Source organism: Equus asinus, chromosome 25 (assembly GCF_041296235.1).
Source record: "Equus asinus isolate D_3611 breed Donkey chromosome 25, EquAss-T2T_v2, whole genome shotgun sequence".
Taxonomy (NCBI): domain Eukaryota; kingdom Metazoa; phylum Chordata; class Mammalia; order Perissodactyla; family Equidae; genus Equus; species Equus asinus.
This window is the reverse complement of record NC_091814.1, coordinates 45,854,582-45,873,114: the sequence shown is the minus strand read 5'-3', so window position 1 is coordinate 45,873,114 and position 18,533 is coordinate 45,854,582. Positions and strand designations below refer to the sequence as shown.

Genomic DNA, 18,533 nt, shown 5'->3' with positions numbered 1-18,533 from the left:
GAACATACAATGTTTTATTTAACACACGTGTAGTAACTAAGCTCATTACTGTATGTTCCATACAGATGATTTTGGGGTAGAGCCCATCCTCTGGAATCAAAAATATAACTGTCAGTAAGTGTTTTAAAAGGCTTATGTTTTGAATTAAAATTTAAGTGCTGTCTGGTTCAATCTATATTCTCCTGTTTGGGGAATATGCATTAAAAGTGCTATGGAGGAGAACCCTGGCCAGTTGCCCTTGGTGTGGAGAGATTTGCTGGGAATGTCGAGGGTGTGCATTTTTATGCTTCTTCCTTCATTTATAAATAAGCTGGTTTATTGAAAGGTGACTGTGAATCTATTGCAGAATGTTCTTAGATTTAGAAATATCTCATTTGGGGTTGAGGCAGAGGCTTCTGGTGGTTGATGAGAGGCCCGCTATTATAATGACCACCCTCATATCCTCCTTGAGTGTCCCCAAGGCCACAATCCCAGTCATCCCTCCTTCCTTGACACATGCTACTTTGCCATCCCTTCTTCCTGGAATCTTGTTTCTGTTCAACTATAACTCCTTTCTTCTACAACTGGAGGAGATCACAAGAGGACTTGGGCTGGTCTGACCAGAGAATGAGGGGATATTCGATGTTTGCTCAGAGGTAATAGGTATGGGTACAAAATAACTCTTGACTGGGAGTTTTCTTTGTCTTTGGTAGTGTTTCATGAATTGTGCTCCAAGGAATCCAGTATTCCACAGATGTCAGAGGGATTCTACCCCAAACAGGTTCTGCGTTCAAATAAGCTTGGGAATCAAAGGGTTAAATAAAATTTCTGCAGGACTTTTCAGGACCCGTAACATAATTCTCATGTATAATTTGAATCTTTAGGAGGAAGGTACGGCATAGTGCATTTTCCTCAAGCATATTTAACTACTGATACCACTTTTTTTTTTAAGTACTTCCCAGAGCCAGGGTTTAAGAACACAATTCAGAAAGAAACTACTCAGTGTGGATACTTAACCCTTATAGGTGAATTGTAGCCTTTCAAAGTCCTATTTGTGGCAGGTCGGTTTTTTGAATCCAGAGCTTTAGAGGTGAGAGGAAGGGGAAGAAAGAGGAGAGAAAGGGATTCAGTGTGTGTCAAGGGAAGGAGTGTGGTGGAGGAAGGAGGCGGAAGAGAGTGAAGGTACTTAAAAAGGCAATTGAGAGACCAGAAAACTGTTCTCTTAGAATATCTTCATTGGTGGGAAGGTTGATAGTGCTGTTGGAGAACTGAGAGCACGGTGGTGTATGAACTCTGATGATGCTTACTGCTGTAATCAGATATGTAAACATGAAGGGGTAGGCTTCTTGTAAAGTGGAAATACTGCATTTCACCGAGTTTATTCAGATACTGGGTGCTCTGGATGTTATTGAAATAGATCTGTTTCCAAATTACTTTAACTTTATGTTGACATAAGAATGATGCACAAATGAAAGAAATATACAGAAAATAATTTTATAAAAGGAAAAAAGGATAATGTTGGAGAAGAAGAATTTTTACTGGAAGTGACAGAAATGATAAACAAGGGAGATGAGGTCTAGCTCTGTTTTCAGATGTGCAAGTAGACAATATATCTCAGGACGAGTGTGGGCATGGCTTGGTTATTGTCAGCATGTCTGAGTAGACTGGGAAAAACTAGAACTTAGATTTGGAAACTGCTTCTCGCAGTAACGTAGTCACTCAAAAGGTAGATTGAGCTGCCCACTTGAGAAACCAGTGGGCCTGGTACCAGATACCCTGTGACTGTGTCCTGCACATAAAACCATGTGTGTACTTGTCCATAGGGCATAATATAGAATTCAGGAATGAGAGAGAGTCCCTGGAATAGGATCTGACAAAAGGAAGGCAGGGCTGTTCTTCTGGAGGCCCTGCTGTACTCAGTAGACCATTGATTGACGGAGAGCTTGGGTAGGATGAATGAAGCAAGTCCTGGGAACTGGCATCAGATCTGGGACAGAAGGGCAGGGTCAGCCTGGAAACACAGCTAAGAAGGACTCTAGACCACAGAGGGTTGGTCCACAGCTGTTGACATTCCCTGTTTCAGTCCTAGAGATGAGAATGGGCCTAATCCTGACAATTTTTGGAGATGAAGAAGGAAAGTCAAATGGTTCCAGCCATGGGGAGAGGAGGGAAGCAGGGATTGAAAGCTAGACAGATAGAAGTTGGAGCACTCAGAGGTCTTTCACCTTTTCTTTTGTCAGGTTACAATGAGACGACTGGGTCTTTTGTCTGAGCCCAGGTAGAATGCAATGAACTCTTCTCTGAAATGTCTCCTTGGTGTTGAGATTTTTGGGGAGTGAAGGTGGGGCATATACTTGTGACATTCTGGTAGTCGTAGTAGTTTAGTTGGACTTGTCTTGTGTCTCATGGTTATTAGATCCTTGAGAGTAGGGGTCATGAAATCAGAAATAGCATACACAACTGTTGTTTACTAAGCTCCTACATTGTGCCAAATGCTTAAAACAAAAAAATAAAACCAAGAAGTAGGTGTTATCATCTCCACTTTACAGACAACAAAACTGAGGTTCTAGAAGGTCAGCTAGCAGCTATTCAGGTCTTCAGAGCTGCTACGTGGAGGGGCCAGGAGTCAGACCCAGATGTCCCTGGCTCCAAATCCCATGTGCTTTCACTTATACCACCTGGGAAGTTTTAAAAAATACTGAGGCACGTACCCTGTCCTCAAATATTTGGATTCATTTCATCTGGACTAGCATTTGGACATCTGTATTTTGTAACTCCCCTGGGGGATTTCGGTGTGCAGCCAGGGCTGGGAATCCTGGTCCTCTATCATGTCGTCTTGTCTGTATTGTTATCCCTGGCATCTAGTACAGCACTCACCCATGATAGGGGTTAAAGACGTGTTTATTGATTAGTTCAGATGGTGTCTGTAGCCAGAGGGAAGAGCAGGGGCTGAATGCCACTAGAAGTTATAAAGTGTCCCCTTAGAGGCTGAAATCGAACATTTGATGTTCATCCGAAGACATAATTAAGGATCAGAGGGCTGCTACCCATTACATGCTTAGAGATGTTTTCCCAAACCTTCTCTTGCAGGTGGCGTTGTCCTCAATCCATCCTATTATGGCATGTCTGGCCATACCAACATCATGATCCATGAGGTGGGGCATGTCCTGGGACTCTACCATGTCTTCAAAGGGGTCAGTGAAAGAGAATCGTGCGATGACCCCTGCAGGGAAACGGTGCCGTCCATGGATACGGGAGACCTCTGTGCTGACACTGCCCCCACTCCCAAGAGTAAGCTGTGCCGGGACCCAGAGCCTACCAATGATACCTGTGGCTTCACCCACTTCCCAGGGGCTCCATTCAGCAACTACATGAGCTATACAGGTATCACAACAGTCTTGACGTATTTGCTTTTTAAGATTGCGTGGGGGCCTTTGAGGGCTGGACACGTGGAGGTGGAGGTGTGGGAGGTGGAGAGGGCTGTCAAGCAGTCATTTGTGCCAGAGTTGAAGTGTATTTGTCATGGCATAGTCTTTTGTTCAAGTCTTTGAAGAACTTAAAAACATTTTGAGATATTAAGGGGTCTCGTTGACTGGATTCTTTTCCACAAGAGATTAAACACACTTATATCTCGGATAGTTAGAAAAGGGGACTAAGCCAAATCTCTCTTGAGATCCCTTTGACCTCTCGAACTTGGTTATTCTTGTTCTTAGGCACGTACTCTGGAGGAGAGTCCAATAGAGATGGGGAAAGAGGTTTCTGGGTCAAAGTGGCTCTTTGTACTATTTTTGAAGTTGGCCAAGACGATGGCTCTGGTTAATTTTAACTCAGGATTCCTTTTTATTTTATGTTATTTTTTTAAGTATCAGATTCTCTTCTTCCAACACTAGCCAAAGGCTGACTTTTAGCTTGCCTACCAAAAAAATGGTGCCATCTCACTTAAAAAATGATACTTTCCTGGCCCTGGGAGCGATTGTATCACCTGGTCTTGTTGCCTGGATTTTGCTTCTTTCTTGTCCTTACACACCTTCCTCGTTTCTGGCAAAAAGTAATACTAGTCTAATCTAGTCTGATAATGGTCTCAAATTTATCCCTAAAGTGAAGGACTTGTTTGATGTTGATGACCTCCTCCAGTGGTGAAGGAAGGAGGTAATTTTTCTGTAAGGTCAAGGGGCTCGTTTGGTGATAAGTTCTAGAACCAGCCCCTCCCAAAAAAGGATCAACCACAAGACCCTGGTCATGCCTTTGAAGAGAAGAAAGAGTGGTGAGCTGGCCCTGTTTGTGACATATCACTATATTTCTATCCAGGTCTCATTTTGATGTGTAATTCAGGTGCACTGAATTCATAAGGACCAGCATCTGTACCTCCCCCAACAAGGACCCAGTGGCCATTGCTGGGGCAGAGAGACCAGACAGGAGCGTCAGAGGGCGGAGCTGTTTAGGCACTACCTTTGAAGTGGGCAGAGGACACATCTTAGAAGCAGGGGAAGTGTTTGACTGGTTTGCTTTCATTGAAAAAGGCCCTGGAACTAAGATAGCTCCCTTTCTAATCCCAATGAAAAATGTATCTAATAGGAAGATTTTGCTGGCTCCAAAGTGAGGTGGGGACCACGACTGCCAGTCCTGCTGCCTCCTTGACATTTTGGCTCTCTCTCCCCTTGATCATCAACCCTGAATGCCCACTAATTTTGGCCAGTGTCACCGGGCATAAAGCAGGTGTCTGCAACTCTGCAGTTGTTCACAAATAAAAAGGCCATATGCTGAAACACTGCCATCTTGTGGTTTCCTGAGTAAGCAGCTGTCAGCTCAGAGCAACCCTGTACCCCAGGGCACGAGTCTCACCCTGGCCCAGCCCAGCCTCAAGGTAATAGGCCTGCTTTAGAGATAAGCAAGTGCTATACTCTGCCTTCTCTTTCCCACTTCCAGCTTAGATACTTTCTGGAACGGAATGCTTTTATTCATTTGACAAGTGTTTATGGAGCCTAATGAGTTTGAGTTGTTGCGTTAGCTGCTGGTGACCCAGGTGTGAACGAGGCAGAATTTATTCCTGTCTTGGTGCACTTTGCAAGTGAAAACCTCCATCTCTCCTGTTCCCTTTTTTGTCTCCACAGACGATGACTGCACTGACAACTTCACCCCTAACCAAGTGGCCCGAATGCACTGCTATTTGGACCTTGTATATCAGCAATGGAGTCAAAGCCAAAAGCCCACCCCCATTCCCATCCCACCCATGGTCATCGGGCAGACCCACAAGTCCCTCACTATCCACTGGCTGCCTCCAATTAGCGGAGTTGTGTATGACAGGTGAGAGAGGCATTTGCCATGGGCCAGCTGGGAGAATGTTTCTGTGGCGTTTTTTATGCACAAGGGGAAGAACATGAAGTTAGGGGAACCCCAATTTGGAACCATAAACATGTGCACCACTGCTCAGGGTTGCCTCCTCCATCCTGCTCAGTTCTCATCTCCTTAGCAGAGCTCGTGGGGCTCTCATGTGAGCCAGTGGCTCATCAGACATGCTCATTCCTTGCCGAGGGGCCTATCAGATGTTTCCTTCGGAAGGTCACATCTGGCAGGCTTCCAGGAGCTATAAATGTGGGAAAGCCTTCTCTGCCTCATGCTGTACCTGTGCCTACCCCGCTTATGGCTGCTGCCTGGTGGGATTGTCATTCCTTATCTGTTCATTGTCCTATCTGCCCCACTCAGATGACAGCTCCTAGGGGCCAGGACTGTGTTGTGTATCTTTGTCTCTTGGCCTGCCACAATACACACCTAATACATGTTTATTGAAGAGAATGATTATACTGAAAATTAGTTTTTATTCGTCCTTTGCATATGGGTATAAATGAATGCCAGGGACCTTTTTGTAAAAGAGAGAAGGTAGGAAAAGAGTGGCATCTGACAGTTGGTGGGAGGATAGGGGAATGTGATGACCTGTGCAGGCCCTCTGCTTTCACAACCTGACACCGTATTCTAAATGACAAGCATAGCTGTTATCAGTTTGGTCCTTCTGTGTGTGAAGCCTTGTGCTGGGTGTTTTAGCTGCAATTGCTTCATTAGGCCGTGCAGTAAGCACAGTTCCTGCTCTGTGAGTGAGACAGCCAAGCATAGAGAAGCACGCAGTGGCTAGCCCCAGACCTCACAAGGAAATAGAGGTGAATTTGGGGCATCCACTGGAATTGCAGAAAGGAGGAACACAGAATAGATTATTTCTTTGAATTTAGAGCTTTCCCAGTTAGCAGGTGGCTAGCTCTTCCTCTGTGTGTCACACTTCCCCTCTGAGCTAAGGAGCTGGATGTCCCCGGAGCATGTTTCCATGTCCTCCAGCTTTGCTGAAAGCCTGGGTGAGAGGACAGAGAGAGACGGGTGGGAGAAAGTGGGGGAATCATTTTCCAAAGTGGCCTTCCCAGCATTCTAGGATCATGGTACCTGTCCTCAATACCCTGATGCATACTCAAGGCATGACATCACTTAGACCCCACTATCCTGTAAAGCAGTTTTGATTGTCCTCAGCACCCAAGCTCTCACAGGCTCCATTTGTGAGTCAAGACATATCTATTCGATGTGTGTAAGAATCCTCTTCCTGCGAGTGTGACCTTGTGCTGCTTCGGTTGGACTGGCTGAACAGTGAGTCCTCTGTGGGCATGTGCAAACAGGAGTTTTACATCAGTTTATGTAACACATGTAAACAATTTAATCTTTCAATTCTCTGTCTGGTACAAACGTTACGATAAAGCAGACATCAGTGCTGGCTTACTGGGAGTCTGTTGGCAGGGCAGGCTGCAGTTTGCTTCCTTTCTCAGCTAGGTGGGTCACAGCATTGAGGCCTCTCAACACGTGTGTCAGGGAGACTCACGTCACATACCCAGCGATTTATGTCACTCTTGGAGTTGTGTTTACTCCTCCCCAGTAGGTATTTGGAACCCTTATGTCAGAGAGGAGCCCAACCACGCATTCAGCCACGGCCCCGGAAGGGCCAAGTGCATCAGGGAAAAGTGGTTTGGAGTTACGTCCACACTAGAAGTGAGTGCTGACTGGAGTCCGAGGTTGGAGCTTAACTACACCTTTTCATTGCCAAAGTACTGGACACTTGATGGTGTTTGGAAACGTGCTCAAAGGAATTAAGGAACTTGTTGTGACCTTCAGCAATTTACTTAATCTCTCCGAGCCCAAGTGTCCTCATCTGTAAACATGGGGTTCTTACAGGGAGTAGAAATCAGTTATGAAAAGCACCTAGTGGAACAATGCCAAGTGTATAATGTGCTTAATAAATGGGAGCTGGTGGTGTGATTACCACCCTTATTTAACAATACTATTTTTCTAGTATATTACAAAATACTACTTTTCTCCGCCTACCTGTTGAGACACCTTGACTCGATGCCTCCATTTTCAGATGTGTCATTTACAATTGGGCTTCTACAAAAATCCTAAGTAGCAGAGATGAGCCTCATCAAGTGATTTCCCCTTGTGGTTTAGCTACTGTTGTTCGTACCTCTTTACCTCTTCCAGTCACCCCAGATCTGGAGCTTAAAGAGCTCTTCAGAGACTGTACTGATAGTCTCATGGACGCCCATGGAACCAGCTCTCACAGAGGACTGCCGAGGCCAGTCCCCGGGCTGACTGCTGCGGGGAGACGGAACAGGGCTTGGTCTGGACTTGCTCACAGGCAAAAGGAGAAGGAATGGGAGTGGGAGTTCGCAACACCACGGAGCAATGCCCGAAGACGGGAGCCAAAGGTGCAGTGGGTGCCCAGAGGAGGGAGCGATGGCCGCTCAGAGGAGTCAGGCTAAGTGCCACCACAGAGGTTACGTTTGAATGAGTCTTGAAGTTCGAGTAGAAATTTGCTAAACAAAGAAGCTTGGAAAGCCTCTTTGACAGGGGAGACAACAGCAAGTTTCATGGAGCTGTGCGAACAGTGTGATGTATTTGTGGAGGGGTGATCAGTGCTTGGCGATGGGAACGCAAACTTCATGAGGGAACTGAAGGAGGTAAGGCTGGAGCGAGCGAGCGTGTGAAGGACCTTGAATCAGCTAAGAAATTCAAATGTACCCCGTAGGCAATGGAGAGCCGAGGGGCATTATGTGTCCTATGACTTTTATTTTATGTATGTGATTAAAAGTAAGGAGTTTAAAACAGAAGACCGCATATAGCTAATAAGTTTACTCTGAAAATTGTTGTCTCTGTTTGTCGGGGGAAGGCGAGGGGCCTTTGCATGACTTCTGAGAGTCAGCATGGAAAGGAGTTTTATATCGAAAGATTCAGTTGGTAATTACTTTGTGTTGATTGTTCCTCAGCCAGAGGCTGCCCACTTTCATCTCCACAGGCCTCCTTTATGACCTAGTTAAATTCTTCTGCTTCATAACCTTGAGATTTTCATGTCACTGTGAATTTTGCAAAGATGAGGTCTACACAAGAAAGAAATGAGTTGAGAAATGGCTGTGCTCCCAGGCCTCATTCACCATCGCCGCTCTCCCACCCCCAAAGGTCTTCTGAATTTCCTCATCCAGGTCATCTGATTAGTTCTCCTCATCTTCCTCCCTTGGTCTTCCCAGGGCCCCGGGCAGCGTGTGTGGTGCCTGCACTGAAGATGGGACGTTCCGTCAGTACGTGTACACGGCTTCCTCCCGGCGCGTGTGTGACTCCTCAGGTTACTGGACTCCAGAGGAGGCAGTGGGTAAAGGACCATGGCTTTTTCATTCATACCTCAGTGGCCGCTGAGAATGGGGGTTGAGGTTAAGGGTGGAGCGGTGACATGGTGAGAAAAAGGTAGCTGTATGTTTGTGTGTGTGTGTCTGTGTCTGTGTGTGTCTGTGTGTTGCTGGGTATCTCCAGGGGCCTGGGAAGGACTCTGGCTGGTACCTTTGTGTGCCAGATGTCCCACGTGTTCTTAGTATGATGAAGCAGAGGTCAGCATAGAGGACAGAAGGATGGAGAAGTCAGCTGAGCTCAGGGTGGGACTTCAGAGTGAGATAGCTCAGGTGTGTAGTGTTACATGTGCCCCCCAGCCCAGGGAACAGCCTTGCCACGTGACGTGTAAGCTGGCCTCTTACTCCTCTCTATCAGGAGGGTAATAGAGAACACTTTGCAGGGAACACTCTACACTGGCTGAGCCAGTTTGGGTGGGAGTGAGGTGGACTAGGTGTTCCAAACTGATCGTTCTCGTTTAGGCTATTTTATGAGTCTCTTAATCACTGGTACTGGTTGTGCTTTGGATATGATCTTAGCTAAGATCTAGGAGGGGGAAAATGTTTTTAGTTGTCCCTTTTCCTGTCTCTCTTCCAACTTCTCAGTTACGTAGTCACTCATCTATGTATATCAATGCTTCTAAGACGAATTAGGGTGTGAGTGTTATCCCAATTCAAATCCAGAAAATGCTCTTGACATGAGTTTTAGCACCTTCTGATGAATGGCTTGACTTCATCCATCATCACTATCTTCAGTGTTGAGTCATTATCTTTTTCTTTTCCATATGTTTATTAAGATCCTAAAAACGACTCAGTAAGATGTGTTTGTCATGGCTTTATTTGAGTTAGTTTTTAGCCTTAAAGAAAGAAAGGAGAACATTGGTCTAATAGTCTACAGTTCTGCAAGATGTCCCCTTGGGCTCCTAGTTGTACAAATGACAGGAACCTCAAGGAGAAATCTGGAGGAAGACAATTACTTGATTAATCGTATAGGACTTTTCTCAAATGAGAGTTTTCAGGGAAGAATGGAAAGTGACTATAAAATTTACATTGGCACTGCATTGGTCTCTTTTAGAGATTGGCATTTCATAAAAGGCCATTTCTGTGGCAAACAGTTTGTCCTGTGCTGGTGTTTCAATGCCCATTTGACTCCCTGGCCCTGTAATTTTTTCTTTTTAATTCTTGGAAAAGTTTAAAGTTATCTGGTAGAGGTGAAAGGAATTAGAAGTTCTGGTTTCTAATTCGTATTGTGTCTTGAGGCAAACCAACTCAATTTTTAGAGCCTCTACTTCATGTTTTAAGATGAGAATATGATAAGTTGTGACAGACGGTGCTGCTGTTGGGTTGGCTTCCAAGGGCCTTTACTCTGCTGGTATCTTGGGATGACTGTTGGAAAATACTGCTGAGAAACACCGGTCTTCCTTTGTTTTGAAAACGTGAAGAACCAAGTCATATTTAAAATATCCACACTGTAAGTGATGGACACCCCAGCAGAGCATGCACAAACACATATATTCACAGATATGAGCAAAATGTATTTAATTACACTTAATGAACACCTATTGGCCACCAACTACTTTCTAAATGCTGTGGGGAATGGAAAATTGAACCAGACATGTTCCCTGCTTAAGTGTCATCTTCTTGGAGAGAACTTCCTTGAATCCATAATCTAAGATAGCCCCCAACCCCACCCTATCATTCTCTAGTCCCTTGTCATCCTTCGTTTTTCTTCAAAGATGCCATTACCACTTGTAATTATACTTATACCTCTTTATTTATTGTTGCACCTTCCACCCTATTGTAAAATATGTGAAGGTAAGACCTTTATCTCTCTTGTTCGCTATTCTATCTCTAATGCCTAGATTAGTGCTGAGTGTAAAAGAGGGACCCAGTCAAGTTTTGTTGAATGAATGAATGAATGAAGGTATTCACAATATTGGCAAAAACCAATAAGAACCATAAGATGTAATACACACACACACAAACACACACACACACACACACACACGTTTGAACTTGTTTCCTCTGGGCTTTAGAACATTCTCTATTTTCCAAATTCTGAAGGTCTAAACAATTCTGATTTTGCAAATGTAGTTTGCAGCTGCTTCTGTGGAACAGGGTACAGCTCTTCTACACTAACCTAGTAAGGCAGAGGTTAAATAGTGCTTATTTTATAAATGTGGAAGTTGAGGCTTAGAAAGAGCTGCTATGGTCACACGGGTAATGGCACAGCACCCATTAGAGCCTGGCGCTGCTGATTCCTTATTCAGCACTTTCCCTTCGATTCCCTTTATGTGAAATAAAAGACAACCGCCTTATACAGATCATTTCCACAGAGCTGACCTTAACATATTTGTGGTATTTGTTTTTTCCACCATTACCTTTTTATCTGGCTACTGAATCTCCACTTTTGCCCACTCTAGAATACGTGTTTCTCTTTCCTGCCTGCACTTTCCTCCATGCAGTGACCTACCTCCTCACGCTTCCTGAACTGAAAGGGAAATTTCAATGTATGGCTTTAAAGTGTGGCTAACAGTTGATTTGAAGGACTGCCAAGGTGCCATCTTAGGGAATGAAAGTTTCGTGCAGAGCCTAGTTAAACAAGGAGCAGAGTGGCAGACTGAAATGAATATTGGCCTTATTAATAAATAAAATGGGGCTTCAGAAGCATTAATTTATCATAAATTATTAATAAACTAAGTGCAAATAATTCTCCTTTGCTCAAGGATTCATTAAAGACGTGGTTCACCCTTCCGCGTTGGCCTCAGGTTTCTGCCTAGGATCTGGGTTGCTCTATTCCCAATGCCTTGCTGGTTTTCTCTTGTTAAAGGCACCAAGTAGAGGTGACATGGAACAAGACGTAATACTTTTGAATTGTTCCACCTTTGTCCTCACCTTTGTACTGCTTAAGATCTAACCCACTAAGCTGACCAGCGTCTGTGGGAATTCCCTCTCCATTCTCTTCTTCATTCTTCTTTCTAGTAGTTGATATGGACTACTCGCTTTCAGACTTTTAATGGCCATTCCTGATATGTCTTTCTGTTCATCTCCCCCAGGGCCTCCAGACGTGGATCAGCCCTGTGAGCCGAGCTTGCAGGCCTGGAGTCCAGAGCTCCACCTGTACCATATGAACATGACGGTCCCCTGCCCTTCGGAAGGCTGTAGCCTGGAGCTGCTCTTCCAGCACCCGGTCCAAGCCGACATGCTCACCCTATGGGTCACCTACCTCTCCATGGACTCCTCCCAGGCACTCTTTGATACGGAGATCTTGGTGGAACACCAGGAGTCTGTGCACCTGGGCCCCTTAGACACTTTCTGTGACACCCCCCTCACTATCAAACTGCATGTTGATGGGAAGGTCTTGGGGGTGAAAGTCTACACCTTTGACGAGCGGATGGAGGTTGACGCAGCTCTGCTGACTTCTCAGCCCCACAGTCCCCTGTGTTCTGGCTGCAGGCCTGTGAGCTACCAGGTTCTCCGGGAGCCCCCATTTGCCAGTGGCTTGCCCGTGGTGGTGACAGATCCGCACAGGAAGTTCACAGACGTGTGAGTTGGGCAGTAAGGCTTTCCAAACCATGGGATGTCCTGGGGCTTTGGGAGTGAGTTTTGTTTCCATTTTCCCCCACATTTTTACATTCTGACATGCCCTTAGTTGGAGAAATGTTCAGCATCTCAGAGGGGATTTTATTCTAGAGTGACATCTCTGAGATGAAGGAAAATATTTCCCAGAAAGGGGCAAGAAGGTGTTCTGACTGATGATGCCGTCATTAGGATTATGGAAAAAAGAGGTTAGTCTGTGAGGTGTGTCCGTTGGACTGAAAGTAGTTGCCACAGATAAGTTGATCGGAGTCAGACACTCCTGTATGGTGACACAAGTTAATTTCTGATTCCTTGCTGCAGTTGTTGGGTAATCTGCCACAGCTCCTATGACTTTCGAAGGTTATGGTCAACTCTTCCTTAGCTCAGCAAAGAAGCCCAGGGTCCTGCAGACACTACACTTAGTTTCATGACTCTTTCATGATGTGTGTTTCATGCTTTCCTCTTTTTCTTGTTCCATCCTCTCTCCATCTCTCTTTCCTTCTTTTCCAACTCTCCTCTTTCTCTTTCTTCTGTTCTTTCTACATTTAGCGAGCTCTGCTGTGTTCCTGGCACTGTGTGCTCAGTGCGAGGGACACAGACTAGGATAAAATTGTTGGCTTAAAAGCGTTCAGTGTCTAGAGTAGGAGGCTGGTATCCTCAAAGGCAACTTCTGCCACCTCATAATTTTCCTCAGAGACTGCCCTGAGGATAGAACTAGGGGGAAAACAAAAGTTTTATCAGAGGTACTGCATCGGTTAGTTTTTGCTGCATTAGAAATCATCACAAAATGTCGTGGGTTAAAGTAACTACTCTTTCTCGTGATTCTCTGGGTTGGTTGGGTGTTCTCATCTGTCCTGGCCTGTCCAGGGCTGGATGGCCGGGGACAACCTCATGTTAGAGGCTCATATTAGAGGTTCAGCTAGCGCGGCAGGCAAGCAATTGCCTGGCAAGACAATTGCCTCTTTCCACATGGTCCCTCATTCTCTAGTAGCTTCTCCTGAGCTGATTCTCATGGCAGTGGCAAGGTCTCCAGCAGCAGCAAAGGCAAGCCCCCAAATGCTCGCACTTTTCAAGCCTCTGCTTATGTTATTCGTGATAACGTTCCACCAGCCAAAGCAAGACACACAGCCAACTCCAGATTCAAAGGGTGCAAAATCAACTCTGTCTCATGGTGAGAGGAACAGCAAAGTCACGTCCCAGGGAATGTGCATCTGGGGGTGGAAGAATTTGTGGCCATTCTGCAGTCTACCACAGCTACAGAAAGTAGAGAAAAATGTTCACCGTGGGCTTTACCACATCTTTGTCCCATATTTGCTCTCTGAATTAGAACTAGAAGACAGTGAAATGGTCAAAAAGCTCATACAAATGGGAGGATAGATCACGGGATGGATTCAAAAAGAAAAAAACATGATTTTTGAGCTTCTCTAATAAGTGGTTAAAATGGCATTTGTTATCTAACTTGGTATCCACACTTGCACTCACTCACACACACCCACACCACACATTTAGATGCACAACATTTAAGATCAATAATATCCATTTTATGGGTGATAAAACTAAGGCTTAACTTTAATTTGGTTGAACAGAACTAGTACGTGGAAGACTCAGGATTGAAATCCAGTTTTCAGACTGTCTCATTTTGGTGCCCTTTCCTTAGTAACATATTGCCTTTTACAAACTCACACCACTGAAGATTAGGGCTACCTGCTGCTGAGCCTTTCCCCCCAGCAAGCATAAACCCATCCTGACGCTTGCTTCCAGTCCACTCCCAGCCACAGGACAGTGTAAGACGTTTATGTGTGGTGGCATGAGGAATCTGACGGAAACCAGCCCATAAAGAGGAGCCATGGGAATTGGTTAGGACATAAAATTGGTTTTTAAATTGCTTTTGAAATCTCTGACACTTTCATGAGAAGATTGCTTCCCTACAGAAAGCTAATTTAGAAATCTGAGAGTATTTAATATTTAGGTGTCCTTCCCATTAAAATAACTAAAAGCCAGTACAGAGATTTTTAAAGGGGTTTTTGAAGCCCCACGACCTTTCCTGTTTGCTGGTTGCAGCATCAGGAGAGAGAGCGGAGGCTTTGTGGTTGAGCTGAACAGTCTGTGAAGGAAGAGAGGGTCTTGGCAGCAGCTTCACGGTGGTCACTCACGGCAGTCCTGACAACCCTTTGAGATCCTGTCCTCCTAAGTCACTCCCATCCTGCTTGATTCTGGCAGTAGTTTTCCCACTAGGGCAGGCACTGGACAAAATTAACGTGAAGGCAGAGTTTGTCTTTGGAAACAGCACCCCCCCTCCTGAGCCCCGTCCTCCTTTCTGGATGTTCTCTCTCTCGTGTTCTCCACCTCATCAGTGCACCTGGGCTCTAGAGAGAGTTTGATAAACTCTGTTCATCTCTGGTGCCAACTGATAAAATTCCATTCCAGTCTATATGCATTTTGATAGGTTTGGAGCTGGGGAGTAATGTAACGCATTCCTAACCATGGAATTTCTTGTGTCCTCAAAATGATGATGGAAGGTGTTCTTCCCTCCTTTTAGGAGAGTGTTGCTCTTCCACCTGAGGATACAGTCTCCTTAAGATAAGAATTCTCTTGAGAGACAAGAAAACTGTGATCCACAGACCCAAGAAGGGCCTTGCTAAGCCCAAATTCTGAAGCTTTTCCTCTTCACTTTCTTTGATTTCTTTGAAGATACAGAAGACTAGTTTTCCAATAGTTTTTTTTTTTTTTTAATGTGGTAAAGATATGCTTGAAATGTCATCCTCCTGTGTTGTGTAGGACTGTTAGTTAATTCAGCAAGCATTCATTGCACGTTCACCACATGGAACATCCTGAATACAGAAAGGAATATGGTTTCACACATTCTGCTGCTGTGTAAGACCATGTACCCTGATCTTTGTTTCAGATGATTGGCATTTGTTTAACATTTATGTCCCCCGTAATATTTCTTTTAAACTCCTGCAAACCGTCTGCAAAGGAGCCAGGGCGTGTCTCGCTTTCTGGATGTAGTGATCACAGCCTATTGGTTTCCACAGGGAGGTCACGCCTGGGCAGATGTATCGGTACCAAGTTCAAGCTGAAGCTGGAGCAGAACTGGGAGAAGCTTCACCTCCTCTGAGCCACATCCATGGAGCCCCTTACTGTGGAGATGGGAAGGTAGCAAGGTGAGTATCGTGTGCATGGGAACGTGCGAGGAAGGACCTGACCGGGAGAGTCAGCCTCGAGGTTGTTTGACTTGTTTTGGAAATATAGGCAGCAGGACACTGTGTGATTCTAGTGTTAAAATTTAAGACCTGGAAGTTATCTTGAAGGTCACCACATCTCTACATAGTTAAGGAGGGCCAAACTTTATTTAGAGCTCACCCCAGAGTACTGACATATTGGGGCTGATTCTGTGGGGCCCCTCTTGAGGTTTCAAAGAACAACTACTGGGCAGTGAATCAGGGAAGGAATTCATGGGGGAAAAGGCTGCTTGTCAAATGATGCTAAAAGAGGATGTGAGAATATCTTTTGGATCAGTGGCCTGTCCTGTACTGCTAACGAGCGGTGTGACCCGAGGGAAGTCAGTATAGCTTTCTGAGCTTCAGTTGTTCATTTGACCCCTGGGAGACCTGATGGCAATGTAATTTCCAGCTATTCTAGAAAATCACCAAGGTAGAGGTGGAATCACTCCTTTGGTTTCTTAACATTCCTTTTTCTGTTTCCCTTTTGTGATAGCAACCTAGAGGACTAATTCACTCTAATTAGCCTGGGACTTTCCCAAATTTAGCACTGAAAATTCCCACACCCCGGTTTGTCACCCTCTATCAACCTATCCTGAATTCTTATCTAACCTAATATGTAGCTTATATAAAGCTGCTGGGAGAAGGAGGCTGGAAGGCCAGGCACTGTGATTTGTCTTAGATTCTGCATTCTAATAAGATGGCCTATTTTTAATTTCCCAGACTATGTGAAAATATATTACATCTTGAAGTTCTAATAGGAAGCAATTCTGTAGCCTTCCTTGGGATCCCTTGCATTGCTTAGTAATCACTAAGTATTGTTTATCTTCTCAATCTCCTGAGATCCTTAAGCTTTAGTGTAAGCCTATTCCTTTTCATGGAAATATAAACACCACATGTTTGCAGACTTCGGTAATATATGAGGTGAATGAGGTCACTTAAATACCCAAACTTTGCTAGTTTGCTGCCACCTTCTGCCTAACTCAGTCTCAGCTTCCACCTCTCCTCCACCTTCCACTCCCCTCCATCATCTCAGTCGAGTTTCTCCCTGGGGATGCCTCGCATGTTCAAAGAACGACTCTGGCTGTTGCTGTTGTTTGCCCTGTTCTGACTGCCTGATTGTAAGTCTGCACCCACAGTTACGGTGAGGGGCTTGCTTACCACTGCTACCCGGGCAGATCCCTCCTTGAACAAAACACTCCCCTATGTCAAGAGTCTCCAAGCAGTTCTCTGACGGTGGCCACCCTGAGGTCCCAGGATGCCACATCTGCTGGGGGCTGGAACAGAAAGTGGTAAAGGGTCCCCTTCCTAACCTGTGTTGCAGATTCTCTACTGTGTCTTGAAACAGCTTTGCCTGAAGTAGCCTCTGCTTGGCTACTGGGTCTCACATGGTTCCTATCAAGATGTTCTTTCAAATGTCTACCTGTATTCCCTTTCTGTAGAGTCACACTTTCTGCCATCCAGTGGGAAGATATCTCTGAATTCCAGCTTTAACTCATCTGGAGGCAGTCCGTTACACGGAACAAGAAGGAGCTGTACAAATAATTTAACTCACTGTGTAAAACTCAAGAAATGTATAGACTCATTCTAAGGGAAAAAATTATCACGGAGCCCCAAGAAGTTATCCTTAGATGCTAGTTTTAACAAATTTTTATTGAAAGCTAAAAGTTATCACTTTGGGTTTCACTTGTCATAAGACTTTCAAGACAGGAACAGTGGAGGGCCCTGAAAGTGTGAGCAGTGTTCATTTAGAAGTTGAGCATCTCGATCTGTGCCGTCCAGTATGGGAGCCACCAGCTACATGTGGCTGTGGAGCCTTTGAAACATGGCAAGTGCAACTAAGAAACTGAATTTTATTTAATTTTAAATAATTTAAATTTAATTTAGAAACGGAAACTTGATTCAGTTATCAGAAAACCTTGAAGTGTATTTGGAACAACTTGTGGCAGGGGTGGGGGAGCAGTGAATCTACTTTTTCAAGTATAGATTTTACAAAACCAGATAACACATCAAGTATTTGAATTGAGATGAGTTGTAAGTGAACAGTGCACTTCAGATTTCAAAGATGTAGTATGCACAAAAACATGTAACATACCGCATTAGTAATCTTTTATACTGATAACATATTGAAATGATACTTTGGATATATAGGGTTAGGTGAAATATATTATTACAACTAATTTCACCTGTTTCTTTTTACTTTTTTAATGTGACTACTAGAAAATTAAAAATCATATTTGTGGCTCTCATTATATTTCTGCTGGGTAGCAGTAGATGAGATGATACACAATATGCTTATATTAGTGGTTTAGATTTTCTTCAAAATGAAAATGCAAAATCGCCTACTTCCAAAATTGCATTCTGGACCTCGTTTAGAAAAACGCTGGTATTGGTTAAGCCTCTCTTTCCATAGATAAGCACACCGATGTCTGAAGTCTTTGGAGCCTTCCTGGACATCACACATCTTGTTAGGTCTCCAGCACAGGCTCTTTTCAATGAACCACGCTGGTTTTATGTAGGAAACCAATTTGAAATTTCCTTAATTTCTTCAGTTACATTGTTTTTATATCTCTTTTTTCTCCATTTACAGCTTACCATTTAAAATATGATTATTATATAATTGCATTTATAGCTTACCTTTAATTCATTTTAAAGCATTCTCATATCTAATTATTTAGTTTTTACTCCATCCCTGTGGGAAGGTATACATTAAACAATGGTTAGAGCTATTAGCAATGTCCTGGGTCTGAAAACACTTTAGCATTCCAAAACCCTTTATCTACTGTGTTAAAATATATGTTCATTTGGGACATGGTGAAAAGTCAAGGAGAGTAAAATGCTAATCCTCAATCCATTTTATGATAACCAAAACTTGGTTCCTTCAAAGAGCCTTCACCCCGAGTTTATCTATGTTGCTCCTGTAACATGCTTCATAAACACCTCCTCTAACCTCACTCCTTCACCTCAGCCCAAATTTAGTCATCAGTTGTATCAGCATTTGAGGTTTGCAACAAAAATGATGTTTTTCTTATCCCAGCATGTTTCTTTCCTGCAATATATGTTAGCTGCCACC

General features: G+C 44.3%; 1 protein-coding gene across 2 annotated transcripts in view; it reads left to right on the top strand.

Annotated features, from left to right (window-relative positions):
* PAPPA2 (pappalysin 2) overlaps window positions 1–18,533 on the top strand; it is a 260,484-nt gene that overhangs the window by 115,898 nt on the left and 126,053 nt on the right. For both annotated transcript variants that reach the window (XM_070497529.1, XM_014845335.3), the window contains 5 exons: window positions 3,070–3,363; window positions 5,091–5,283; window positions 8,529–8,650; window positions 11,717–12,206; window positions 15,275–15,403. In XM_070497529.1, the coding sequence (XP_070353630.1) occupies window positions 3,070–3,363; window positions 5,091–5,283; window positions 8,529–8,650; window positions 11,717–12,206; window positions 15,275–15,403 (1,228 nt within the window). The remainder of the gene's footprint in view (window positions 1–3,069; window positions 3,364–5,090; window positions 5,284–8,528; window positions 8,651–11,716; window positions 12,207–15,274; window positions 15,404–18,533) is intronic.